The following is a 13,752-nucleotide window of genomic DNA, read 5'->3' on the forward strand; positions in this document are numbered from 1 at the left end:
TTTTATTATTAATATAGTAATGAAATACAAAATGATTAAAATTAATAATATAAATGAAATTGAAATTTTCCAATTGTAAATTTCAATAAATGGGTTTAAAATATTAATGTTGTCAAGAGAAAGTTCTGAATTGTTTGATTTTATATATTCTGATATTTCTAAGTTTTTAAAGTGGTTGGTAGTTATGTACTCAAGTATTTTGTTTTCTGAATTGGTGTATGAAATATTATTTATTGTAGTTGTGCTGTTAAATGTTATTAAATATGACCCATTTAAATGAGAATCGTTCACAATATTATTTCCATTTATTAGAATGGCACCTTCTTGAATGATATCTATATTCTTATTCTTTTCTAGAATTTTAGTGCAAATTGATTTTTCTCCATTTAGTAAGCGGGTAAAACAAGTCTTATCTTTACTTATAATACAATAATTGTTCAAAAGTTCGTTCTTAAAATTAGATATTTCATAATAGGTATTTTCGCATTTTGCGACCTGATTACTTATAAGTAATTTTCCATCATTATGTGAAATGGATCTGGCATAGTAAATTTCGCATCTGTTTGTTATAACGGGGTATTTTATATAAATTATTAAGAGTTCTTTATGCAATACAATTTTGAATATGGCGATGTCCATTAAGTCTGCAATAAGTACAGGCTGTTGTTCGTGATCTAATATTTCTTTGATGTCTTCATTGTTTAAAATTTTTGTGTTGAATAAATCAATTTTGGCCAGTGTGATAGTATCAATAATGTTTTGTAAGTCAAATGTTAATAAACGTAGGCGATGTTTTCTTAATGGCAATTCTTGATCGATAAAAATGTTTTTAAAATGATCGGAAAGTGATTTTATCTCTTTAAACAATTTGGAATTAATAATAAATTGTTGGTTATTGTTTTCAATTAAATCATTTATTTTATTCTGTATTTTAATGAAATCATCGTGATCCGGAGTTCCAGCTAACCATTTCCAAACAGTGCCTAACTCATTTATTCCCCTTTTTGATCTAGTTGGTATCAGTTGTGACAAAATTAATTCTATTATCTGTATTTCGTAAGTAATTTCCCATTGTGTCCGTGTATTTTTATCTTTTCTTACATATCCTGATTCTAGATTGATTATTTCTTTATAAAAACTTAAGTTAGTTACGTGGTATAAGTCAGCATATGATTCATAGGTAAGGACATCCTTTTTGTCTTTGAACAGGAAAAATTCGTGATTGGAGTAATCAATTATTTCTGAAGTGGTTATCATTACGAATGTTATTAAAAGTAATACGAAATGCATTTTCTGTAATTTAATAAAAAAATATGGTATTTGTTAAAACTTAATGTTGTCTTTGTGAATAGTCCTGTTTCTACTATTTATTATAACTTTGTTAGGTAAGTTTTCCTTAACAACCTGTTTTTTATATCTAGTTTTTAGCTTATTTCTTTCGCCGTGTTTTTTCTCATAAACAACTTGACCTACGTGATATTCTTTTTCTCTGCGACCTTCATTGTGTGTCACTAACATTTTTTCTTGTGTATTCTTTAGAATTCTTGAAATGTTTTCGTGATTAATTTTATTATATAGAATATCAAAGGGTTTTTGGTTTGTTGTAGAATGAATGCTTTGATTGAATTCTTTTGCGGCTCTAATAATTATTTCAGAATAGTCAGTGAGATTAAATTCTTCTTTTATACAACGAGCTAATTCTGTTAATGTTGAATGTGCTCTTTCTACTTGTCCGTTCGAGGTACTGTGTCTGGGGTCGGCGAAATGTAGAGTTAAACCACATCTTTGTGCAAAGGATTTAAATTGAGCAGAGGTGAAGCTCGGTTCATTATCTGTCATAATTACTTTGGCGTGGGGAAAATGTTGGAGTAATTCCATTACTTTATTCTCGATGTTTAGTTTATTTTGAATTTCCTTTACAACCAGGAATTTTGAATATGCGTCAATACAGGTTAAGAAAATAAGACTTTGCGCGTAAAAAATGTCGATGTGTAAATTCTCTCCTTCTTTAGTTGGAATAGGAGCTTCTCCAATAGGGATTTTAATAGGATGCCGGTTGTATTTATTTTCGTTGCAAATTGTACAATTTTTTATGTATTCCTTTAATTTGATATATAAATTTGGCCAATAAAATAATCTATTAATTTGTTTATAATTTTCGTCTAATCCTCTGTGAGCACGACTATGTGTTTCTTCTATTATGATAGCCCTATCTTCGTTATTTTCCACGTCTTGTAGAAATATTTTAGTATAAAGAAATTTGTTGTTAAAGTTATTTTTTAATGGTAATTGAATATGATAAAGATCTTCTAAAGTGCAATGAATTCCTACCGTTATGTTTGGTTTTATATATTCCCTTAATATTTCTATTAAGTTTTCTGGCGTATCATATTCAATTATATGTCTAGTCTTATCAAAAACATTCAATGACTCATGTATTGTATACCTCCCCTTTGTTAATAACAGTTGTTGTTGAAACTGATTTAACGGTTTTCGGGTCTCTTGTATTACATTTTCAAAACTACTTTCGGCAGAATGCTGTGTATTTTGATCTGAGTTTGATTGTTCTAAGTCGCTGTTAGTAATATTATTTATTTTTATTCGAGATAATGCGTCGGCTACGACATTAGTTGTTCCGGGTTTATATATTATTTTCGGGGTGAAACTTTCTATAAAGGAGTACCATCTTTTCATTTCTACGTTCGGGTTTTTATCTGAGATTGTGAAAGATAAAGATTGATGGTCTGTTTGTATTTCTATACCAATTACACCATATAAGTAATTCCTGAGATTTTTAAGAGCCCAAACTATTGCCAACAATTCTTTTTTATTTGTGGCATAAAGTTGTTCGGTTTTATTTAAAGTTTTGGATATGAAAGTAATTGGTTTATTATCCTGTGATAAAACTGCTCCGATAGCTACATCTGATGCGTCTGTTGTTAAAGTGAATTTTTTGTTATAATCTGGTTGAACTAATTCCACTTGTGCTATTAAATTATCTTTAAGTTCTTCAAAAGCTTTAACAGCTGGGTCGTCTAACTGTATTGTAATTTTTGTAGACATTCTCCTAGAAATTTTTCCATTATCTCCTCCTAGGTATTTGGTTAAAGGTTTTGCAATTTTTGCATAATTTCGGACAAATTTACGGTAATAGCCGGTGAGGCCTAGAAAACTTCGAAGTTCTCTAATGTTTTGTGGAATCGGATACTTCATAATTGTGGAGATTTTCTCAGGATCTGTTTTAATTACATTGTGAGATACTATATAACCTAGAAATGCTGTTTCTAATTTAAAGAATTTTGATTTTTCTAGAGAAATTTTCATATTAGCTTGTTGTAAAATATTTATTATTTGAATTAAATCTGTGTAATGTTGTTCAATTGTATTAGAAAAGATTATTATATCATCCATATAAACATGACAAGTTTTTCCGACTTGTTCTCTCAATATGTCATCCATTGCTCTTTGAAATATTCTAGGGGCGTTTGTTAACCCAAATGGCATACGTAAGAATTCAAATTTTCCGTTATTTATAGAGAATGCTGTTTTTTCAATATCTGAGTTTTTCATTAAAATTTGGTGGAATCCTGATTCCAGATCAATGGTTGAGAAATATTTTGACTTCCCTAAGTTAGATAATATTACGGACGGATCTTGCATCGGATATCTGTCAGGTATTGTGCTTTCATTTAATTTTTTGTAGTCAATAACTAATCGATGTTTTGGAGACCCATCTTCGTTTTGACCTTTTTTAGGCACTACTAAAACTGGTGAATTGTAGGGGCTTCTACTTGGTCTTATAATTTGTTCTTTTAACATTCTATCGATTTCATTATTAACGAAATCTGAGACTGACATCGCATAAGGATATTGTTTGCTATAAATCGCTCTGTCATTGACTGTATTTATTTCTCCTCGAATATCGGTACGAAAACGAATTTGCGTATTTATTTTAGAATGCTCCTTTTCAATTTTATTCATAACTTTATTTTCAAATTCTTTTATTTGATTTGAAATAATATTTAGGTTATGCATTTTTTCTTTGTCGGAAAACTCAACGACTGCGTGCTCGGTATTTGTGGATTCCAAGCTATTTGATTTAAGACTGACGGAATTAACATCGTCGGCTTGTTCAGGATTTTTTAATCCCAAACTGCTATATTTTTTATTAGCGGATAAATCTACGCTGGCGTGCTCAGGATTTTTTGATCCCAAACTGATATTTTGTTTATTAGCGGATAAATCTACGCTGGCGTGCTCAGGATTTTTTGATCCCAAGCTGATATATTGTTTATTAGCGGATAAATCTACGCTGGCGTGCTCAGGATTCATTGATCCCAAGCTATATAAACTGCCTTCAGCAATTACTGTTTCGGTTTTATATATCTTTTGCTCGTCTAAATATTTTTTAATTATATATTCTTTTAATGGAAGAATATTTTTTTCCTCGATTAAACACAAATCGTTTTTATCCTCATCAAAATATTGGAGTTTCTCTTTATTTCCCTTATACTCCATGATTCCTTTCTCAATATCTAATTTAGCTCCAATCTTTCTTAACAAATTGAATCCAATTAATAGATCAGATTCTAAACCCTCAATTTCATAGAATAAATGTTGTTCCCCAAATATATTTATCAAATGATAATATTTTATGATTGAATATCCATGAACTGTAGATACTCTTTTGTGGATTGATAATTCCCTTTTATTCTCATAAATACCCTTTTTTATATAACACGCGGTGGCTCCTGTGTCTATTAATATTTTGAACTGTCTTTTACTTTTTCTGTCTACCCTTGTGATATGAGGCATCCCTCTGTAAGGTGCTGATCTAAAAAATGGTTCTCGTTGATATTATTTACTCTCATTGTTTTATGAGCTGGCTGGTTGACTGTTCCCGTTGATTCCCGTTTTATCGGGGGGTGTGTTTCGGACTGATTTACAAGACCTGCGCTTGTGTTGTGTTTTTGCGCTGGGTATTGATTATAATTATTTCTTTGGAAATTATTATTAAAATTGTGTCGGTTATTATTATAACTCCACTGGTTGTTATTATTCCTAGGATGATTATAATTTTTAAACGGACGATTTTGAACTCTTATGGAGTCGTCTACTTCCATAGGTTCTGGTGGTGGTTGAACTTTGGAATTATTATTAAAATTCCAATTGTTATTCGTTCCGAAGTTGTGGTGTGGTGGTGGTTGAACTTTGGAATTATTATTATAATTCCAATTGTTATTCGCTCCGAAGTTCCCGTTTTGCGGCCAATTATTATTTATCCTATTTGGTGTATTATTAATCTGTCTAGGGGCAAATCTAAGGTTGTTTCCTTGATTTCTGTTTTCACTCCTAAATCCATTATACCTATTTGCAAATTGAGCTCTAAAGTTGTTAGACTCTAATTCCTGACACTTTGCCAAAGCATTTGGCAAATCTGGTGGGTTGAGAGAGAAGAGTGTTTCTGAGATTGAACCGTTTAATCCAGAAATAAAAATTCTTAGCGCGTTGCTCCTAATTGTTTTATTTGTTTCCTTGGTTATTAGGCTGTCCTTTCCATAAGTCATTATAGTTTTATTTATAAGTAACGTCATTTTCTTATTTACTTCGTTGTAGAATTCATTAATGGTCATGCGTCCCTGTCTTAAGATGCTTAATTCTGTTTCGAGTATATGGATTGGTCTTTTATCGCTATAGATAAAATCCAATCTAGAAAGAATCGCTTGAAAGTTTAAAACGGTACCATGGTTGGTTAGAGCATCGTGTGCTGCTCCCATGATTTTATTACGTAAAATTGTTAAAGCGATAAAATATTGTTCACTTTCAATTTTATATAGACTCATTGCGGTTTCCGCCGCTTCTCTCCAGCCTACATATTGGGTTATTTCTCCTGTGAACTTTGGTAAGGATTTAATTACTTCTAATGTAGTTTCGCATTTTATGGTTCGGTCTATTGTTTGGATCTTATAGTCTTCTACCTCATTTTTGTTAGCGGCTAACTGCTCTTCTAACCCTTCAAGTTTTCTGGTTACTTCACTCAACTGTACATTTATTAATCTGTTTATTAATTCCATTGTCAGATTACTGGCGCTGGATATCCCGCCCGAAAGGGTTGATACTGAACCTCCGGTTGCCATTTTTAAATTTAAATTATCAAAACTATTTATCAAATCTTCCAGATTGTTTTAAATTAAATTGATATTGTAATATTTAATTTCAAAGTAGTATTCTCTGTATCTTAATCTTAATTTTTTAAATTTTATTTAAAGACTTAAAGTTGTTTTTATCTGCTCACGATACTTTCCGTGGGAGTTCTTCCTTCAGCGTAGTTGGTGGAGGGTAGGGGTCTTCCTTCAATTGGTTGTTCTTAATAATTCTTTTTTGGAGTCTTCCTTCAATTGGGTCGTCTTGATAATTATTTATTGGGGTCTTCCTTCAATTTTTTATATAGCCTTTTTATTTTTGAATTTGAATTTTGAAATTGAATTTGTTTGAATTTCTTTGGTTTCGTAGTTGAGTTCTGAATTTTTATTATGTTATGTTTATGTTATTATTATTATTGTTTATTATTATTATGTTCTCGTAATTTGTATTAAGTATTCAGTCCACCTTTTTATGTTAAATACTTAATTGGATTATTGCATTTATTGATTTCCAATTAAGTTTTTTATCACGATCACTTTCACATTAGTTAGGCGTCGTTGTATTGTTGTGGATGTTTTAATTTTTCCACTAAAAATATGGATTGTTGGCGGCGCGAGCTCCGTTTTATTTTTAACTTATTATCGTTAATATTTATTTAGAACTTTTGAATACGCCGCCCCACGTTGGGCGCCAATTAAAATTGTTACTCTTTATTTATTTAAAAAAATAAATTTTATTTTTTATTATTTTAACATTTATTTGGTGATAAACTTTTTCACTTATACTATTACGAGACACTTGGTAACTTATGTTTAACTTCGAGCTGTTGACGATCTCGTCCCGATTCAGACTCCCGATTCTTTCAGACTCCCGATTCAGACTGCTCTTCAAATTCTAAGTCCTAATCCAATCAACCTCGGCCAGAAGCTTTTCTTTCGGAAAATTACCGAACTTTCGATAAAAGCTTTATGCTGGAAATTTTCCACTGCATTGTGAAATTCAATTATGCTGACCGATGCAATTTTTGATTGATACGCAATAAGTCGGCCGTGGCTTGGTCTCCAAGCGGAAGCTGTGTTTACGTTAAGTTTGGGTTGCTTATGTTAGCGGGTAGCTGAGTGCTGGCAAAGGCAATGACAAAAACAAAGACAAGGGCAATTCCGACGAGATTGAGAATTGGAATTTGTTTATAAATTGTGGAAGGGAGCTATGTTCATGGGTTGGATAACTTACACATATTCGGCCACAACATTGAACTAGATTTATTTGTTTTGCTTATTTATGTATGGTCCCGGTGTCTCATCAGCGATTGATGTACACATATTTGGCCATAGCACTGAATGATGTTAACTTTTTATGTATGTCATACCATAAGTGATCCCGGTGCCCTTTCAGCGATTGATGTGCACATATTCGGTCACTTTGAATGTAAAGACATTTTTTTTTATGTGTGATCCCGGTGCCCTTTCAGCGATTGATGTGCACATATTCGGTCACAATAGTTTGTAATTATACTGTATGTCACTGTTGAACTTGTTTGTGTGAAGTTTTTTCCTTTTCTTCTCTTTTTTTGAGAACCATATATTTACACTTGGCTCCTCAAACTTGTGTTTTTTTTTTTTCTGCCACTTGTTCACTTACTTACCCGTTTACAGAAGTGGAACGAAGAACGTGAAAGGCGTTGTTAATCCTTTTAGTTCTAGTCCGGCTGCGCCAGTTACGGGTGCCTCCGTTGGATCGGGGGTCCTCCTTTCTCTACTCTTAGTTAGTTGCTGCCCAGGCTGATGTGATGGGAGTCAATAATGACTTTATTGTGTACTTATGATATATGTAGGTTATATATATTTGCCACTTTAAATAAATCAACTGCTCGGTTTGGTGTCAAGATCAAGAATGATGAAAGCTTTATTATTAATGTATACGCACGGGCAAGCAGCAGTGCTTTTGATCCCGTTAGTTCTAGATAGCGAGTCTAGACGAGGACGTCGCGATTACGCAGTGTGTATGTGTGTGTGTAGGTTCATGTTAATTTCAACGTCGAGAGCGTCGCCACCACGCAGTATGTGTGAATATGTGTGTGTGTGTGTGTTCATGCCGATTTCATCATCGGGTGCAACAGAGTTTCAGGTAGCGGGGGACGAGGCTATGCTGGCATGGTAGCTCGTGATCAATATATATATATACAGCGTTGGCACTTTGCTGATGTCGCCTACCGGGCGGGCTTCATAGGCGGAGGTGGTTGTTGAGGGGGGTTAATGCTGGGCATGGTAACTCGCGCCATGGTTCGAGTGTGGAATTTAAATTTAAATATTACGTTACTTAGGAAATAGCCTATGGAATAGGAAAAAATAGTTTTGGTAATTTTAAAGTATAGTTAAGCGATGACGTGGTATCCAGCGATGAGACTATTATTGATGGCGGCGAGGATGAGCAGTTACCATCGTCCGATGAGATGGATAACACCGATGCCCATCCTCCGCTTTGGTTCACGTTCATAAGACGTCCATAAGTTGTTGTTGTTGCTGCAGGCTTCACTTTTTGCTACTGTTGCGCGCGCGCCTCTGTCGGTTTTATAAACTCAACTGACTTGCAGCTTTGGGCTAGGCTCGTAGGCGGGCTTCTTCGATAGCTCATGGGCACGGCGGATGATTGATATGCTAGCAATTTTCCCGCCAGCCTTTTTGGCGGGCTTATCGGCTAGTATCTTTTTTCTCCGCCAGCTGACTATCGGGCAAAAATACTAGAATTGTTCAAGTAAGTATTTTTGGGATTCTAGTATTTTTCCCGCCGGTTACTCTCGTTTGTCAGTTCAATGGCATTTCGGGAAACTGGTCTCTCCTCTCCCAAGCGGAAACGAAGCAGAAAACTCGCGTGTTATTTCTTATTGTAATAATTGTGCTTACTGTTCCTGCGCATTGCCTATAGTAATCCTATTTCTGCTTTCAGTGGTGCTGGTAACGTCGTTGCTGCCGGTATGCAGCAAGCATTGGCCAGCCTGGCCCGTCAACTTTGGTGCACGCATAACCTTTTGTGAAGGGAAGGAAAAACATGCGCCGCAGTCCGCGGCGTCAATAGAAAAGGCTTAGGTTTGTCTCTGTGTTGGCGTGAGTACAAGCTGACTGATATATAGGACAAACATTTCTGCTCTCCCTCGTGTGGATTTAAACATTCAGATCATTCGTTGGGACTTGTTGACCGAGGATCCGATATTCTTGGGCGAGGACTCGGGCGATTCGAGCTTCATCAAGGCCGTCTCATAAAAACCGGAAGCCAAATTAACTGCAAATGAAAGCGCTTTGTGTAGAAAAAAACAAGGACTAAATTCGGCGAATTACTTACCGGGGGACGTCCAGTGGCGGCTGGGGTCTCAAGTTAGGCCACTGCGCTAAGAAGTTGTGAGAGAAGCTGGTCCCGAACATTGCTCCGTCCAGCTGTGTATCGGATCGCAGCTCGTAAAAGTCGTTACAGCGAGGGCAGAAGATCTTCACGTTGGACTTGCCACACACGTCGCTGGGGCCCTCAGGCAGGGCTTTCTGCCTACAGGAGAGCTTTGGACACACTTCGAAGTCCCCTCTCTCATACTTTTGGCGCATATTATCCACGCCTCGCTCCGACATGATGTATCGGGCGTGGATCATGCCGTACCACTTCTCCTCATCGCCGAAGACCCAGTCCAAGGAACTGTCGAACCCCGGATTCAGTATCACTTGCAGTGTCTCGGTGAAGTACTCCAGGCCCATCTGGTTGAACGTCTCCTGAATGTAGTCGATGGGCACGCGGCAGAGGTACTCGTTGCCCTTGATCCCGAGGAACCAACTGATCCAGCTGCTGTTGTTCTGGCTACAAGATTTTACTGTGATTTGCTATTTTTTCCATAGGAAAAATATAGTTACTCACGCGCTCGACGAGTTCACTCGTATGAAAAATAATAAAAAGTACAGTGCGAAATGACAAGGCCTACTATGCCATAATGACATCTATGTGTCAGTTGGGCCGTAACCCTTAATCGCCCGAGTACTGAATGGCCTTTACAAAAATCTCAAACTCGTCAAAGCGGCAAGCACAGCGTTTTATATTATTTTATAAATAGTATCCAAAGGAAAATGTTTAACATTAAATTCATTAATAAACTTATAACTCAGTTATATTAAATAAAATACAATTTATTTATTAATATTTTTTCAAATTTTTCTTTGTCTAGTAATGACAAAATATTAGATCTTTCATCAACTATACATAACATTCTGAATTTTTATCATGTCAAAAAATTCGGATCAAAATACCGATTATTTTTTTACAGAAAATGGTTTTTATTATATCATTCAAAAATCATTATCAATCAAATTAGTTAGGTGATGTCTCTGCTAAGAGTGCTAGCTAATCGTAGTTGGGCTGGAGCTGGTAACTCTCAAAAATTTCCACACCTCCGGGCCGGACTAAGGTGTCATTCGACCCGTGCCGAAAGTCTGCCAGGCTGGGGGCCCGTGTAATAACTAGTCCAGTCGATGACGGAGAGTCCGGGCAAGTGGCGTCCGCCCGGTCTAGTTAGCCTTACCCGGGTACTGCGGATCTCTGCCCGGGCGGACCTTTTATTTCTCTGCCACTCGTGGGTACTATGAGCAATAGAACAAATAATTTTAAAATACCGTGCAGAAAGTTGTAAAGTTGTAAATAAAAAGTTTTGAAATTTCGCAAGTTTGTTGGAGTCGGTCTGAAATTTCTAGAAGCGCGTGAATACGAAATTCGAAATACGAACTCTGGAGTCAGAGTTGGTGAGCACATATGAGCAACTTAAAAATGCCCTAACTGGCGAATTTAAGCGCGAGTTACCAGTGCCTCCTGCAGCTGGTGTGTGAGTGTGTGTGTGTCCTTGTATGTATTTGAATACAAGTGGTTTAGTCCAAGTAGTTTAATCCAAGTAGTTTAATTAAGAAAACAAGCGAGTGCTCTGGTTTGTGTTTCAAAATGAACTGAACTCTAATTTATTAGTCGAATAAAAACTTAAGCTAAAATGTTTACAAGAATGTGCTGTGTTTTCATTGTCCGAAATGCTGCTGCGGCAGTTCTAGTTTTTTTTACCAGAACTGTCGCAATCGACATCCTGTCCCCTGCTGCGTCAGCATTGCAACAGTGTTGGAGTTAGTGGAGCGATGAACTGCTCCTAGGTGGCTTGGCGGGTGGTACCGATTTGTGTATACTCTGTATAGGCGATTCGGTAACTCCTCACCCCCTGGAATGGAGTGACGGCCACATTGATGGAATGGCCGGAGCGTAATTCAACGTGAGGTCTGTCGAGGCGAAAATTATGCTCCTTCTCCTACATGTCAGGATACATGCTGCACATATGGTCAATAAGGCAAATAAAATGTAAATTGTCTAAAGATGGTTTGTTGCTGAGGTTTTCATGACAATTAGGTCGTCTTGGCTGGACAGAGACCGTAGGTGAAGTTTATACAGGTTTATGTCATCGAACGTGTTGTTAATATTAATCTTCTTGAACGACTCTATTGAGAGTTCTGTTTTCTGTTCGAATTCCATCAACGTATCGTCATATGTTAGGCCATTGATATTGACCGTGCAGTTGTTAAATGTTAGTATCACTGACCCATTGATTAAGAAGGGAGGTCGGCAAGAGGATGTGACGTTGGTTCTCACGGTGTTGAATATGAAGATGTGGCGTTGTTCCACTTCCTTGATGATTTCTTGCAGCCCGATGTCTTTAATGTCGCATGTTGCTGTTTGACCGTGGAGTATTCCTTTGATGCAGCTGATGTCGATTAAGTTGGTTTGTGCTCGAGCACTTTCGCATATATAGGTCGTATGTATTTTCGGACACTTTTCTTCGAAGTACGTAACTTGGTCGTTTTGGTTATATAAAATGTAGATAGGTGTGATTAAGAATTTAGTTTGATGTAGTGGCAGAGGGACCACGTGTGCTAATTGGAAAATTTGTGTCTTAAATATAGGTATTTTGACATGGAAGATTGTGTATGATTTATCAATATAATTTCTAAGGTTAGCAATCAATATAAATGTTCTTCGGATTCTACTATTATGTTCTGATTGGATATAAATTTGTTTATGGAATCGATTTCTGTTTCTGATAATATGAATTTAGGTAGTATATTGAGTTTAGTTAGCAAAATGCTTTCCGCTATGTTATTAATGTGGTTTTGTAAAATATCTATATTAAAGTTAATTCTAGTAATGTATTGGAGTAAGTGTATTTGGTTGTGTTCGTCATTAAGTGTTTTATATATATTGTTTTTGTAATTTTTAATGAAGTTGTTAATAGTTGTTTGTTCTTGGTTTATGTGTTGTGTAATGTTTTCGAATCTTAAGGTAATTTCTTGGTTAAGTATACTTTGTTGGTTAATTTTTTGTGTAATTTGATCTTCGTTTTCCCTAACAACGTTAAACTTATCATTTATTTGTTGGGCGTCTTTAGCGTCCATATTTCCTGTTACAACTTTTATTAAGCTGCCAAGGCCGTTCACCAATCCTCTTTTTTCCCTTCTTGAAGGTACTGTTGGGATGCTGGGGATTGCTGGTTCTGGAAAATTCATAGTTTGCTGAAAATAGAACACTCGGAGAAAAGCGAACACTTGACTTTTGTAAATGCGCGGGCGCGACCGGGCGTATCTTTATTGCTCGTGGTTAGTTTTTTACACTAAAGCTTATTCTAATGAGTTGGGTTCTCCCAAGCGCAGCGGAGACTCCTCGGAGACTCTGTGGTGAAGAGCGGGAGAGCGTAAGAGGGAGTGGAGAGCGTAATAGGGAGCGGAGAGCGGGTGACAGTCCAAACCCCGTAACTTGAACATTCCGCCCCCTTTGCAATCACTGGGGTTGCAACAAAGCCAGCCTACGGCAGGCTGCAGGCACCGGACATGATCCACCCAAACACGGTCTTTTGAGCGACCGGCATTCCCTCGTCGAAGGTCAGGAATCCGGATTGGATAACCTTAGGATAAATATCTGCTCCTAAGACCATGGAGGCGGTAGCAGGCCGATGGAACTGGTCATCAGCCAGCATGATGTCCCGGAACTTGGACACTACCGTGTCGCTCAATGCCCGGACAGGTGTGCGGATCCGCACCCTGGGCTCGATCTTGAGCACGACCTCCAGCTTCGTGTTCGCGTCGATCCTGGAGCGAATCGTCGTCGTGCAGACCTTCTCGTCGCCAACATTGGTCATCGGAAGCTTAAAGGCTGACGCCAACGAAGCGACGATGCAGCTCATGGGGCTGCACGGATCGATAAGTGCTGCGGTCTCAAAGGTCTTCGTCCCGGTCTCCAACTTGACCAGCGCTGTGGGAAGGATGTTCACGCTGTGGCGTTGCAGCAGCGACGAGAGCGATGGGCCTGGCGTCGTCGATTCCGGGCGTCGTGGCGGTGAACTCCTTCGCTGAGTTGGCGGATTGTGCCGGCGGGAACGTTGGGACGAGGCCGAAGCTGCTTGCCGGGTTGGCACCGGTTGGAGACGCGAGCGCGCTTGCGACCGCGACAACGAGCTAACCTGCTGGTGCATGTGGAGCAGCGTGTGGTGGGATCGGTCGCACTTCTTGCAACGATCACCGCTTCGGCAGTCTCCCGTGGAATGCTCGTGAG

The 13,752-nt window shown here is 37.3% G+C and overlaps 1 protein-coding gene across 1 annotated transcript; it reads right to left on the reverse strand.

Moving 5' to 3' along the window:
- Window positions 1-9,401: 9,401 nt before the first annotated feature.
- Window positions 9,402-9,974, reverse strand: LOC117150039 (stellate orphon protein at 12D-like; the record flags this gene model as incomplete). Its single annotated transcript, XM_033316903.1, has 2 exons — window positions 9,402-9,423; window positions 9,484-9,974. Coding segments are annotated over 2 exons (495 nt in total), but the record flags the coding sequence as incomplete, so codon positions are not given.
- Window positions 9,975-13,752: the final 3,778 nt, after the last annotated feature.

Source organism: Drosophila mauritiana, unplaced genomic scaffold (assembly GCF_004382145.1).
Source record: "Drosophila mauritiana strain mau12 unplaced genomic scaffold, ASM438214v1 Y_24, whole genome shotgun sequence".
Classification (NCBI taxonomy): Eukaryota; Metazoa; Arthropoda; class Insecta; order Diptera; family Drosophilidae; genus Drosophila; species Drosophila mauritiana.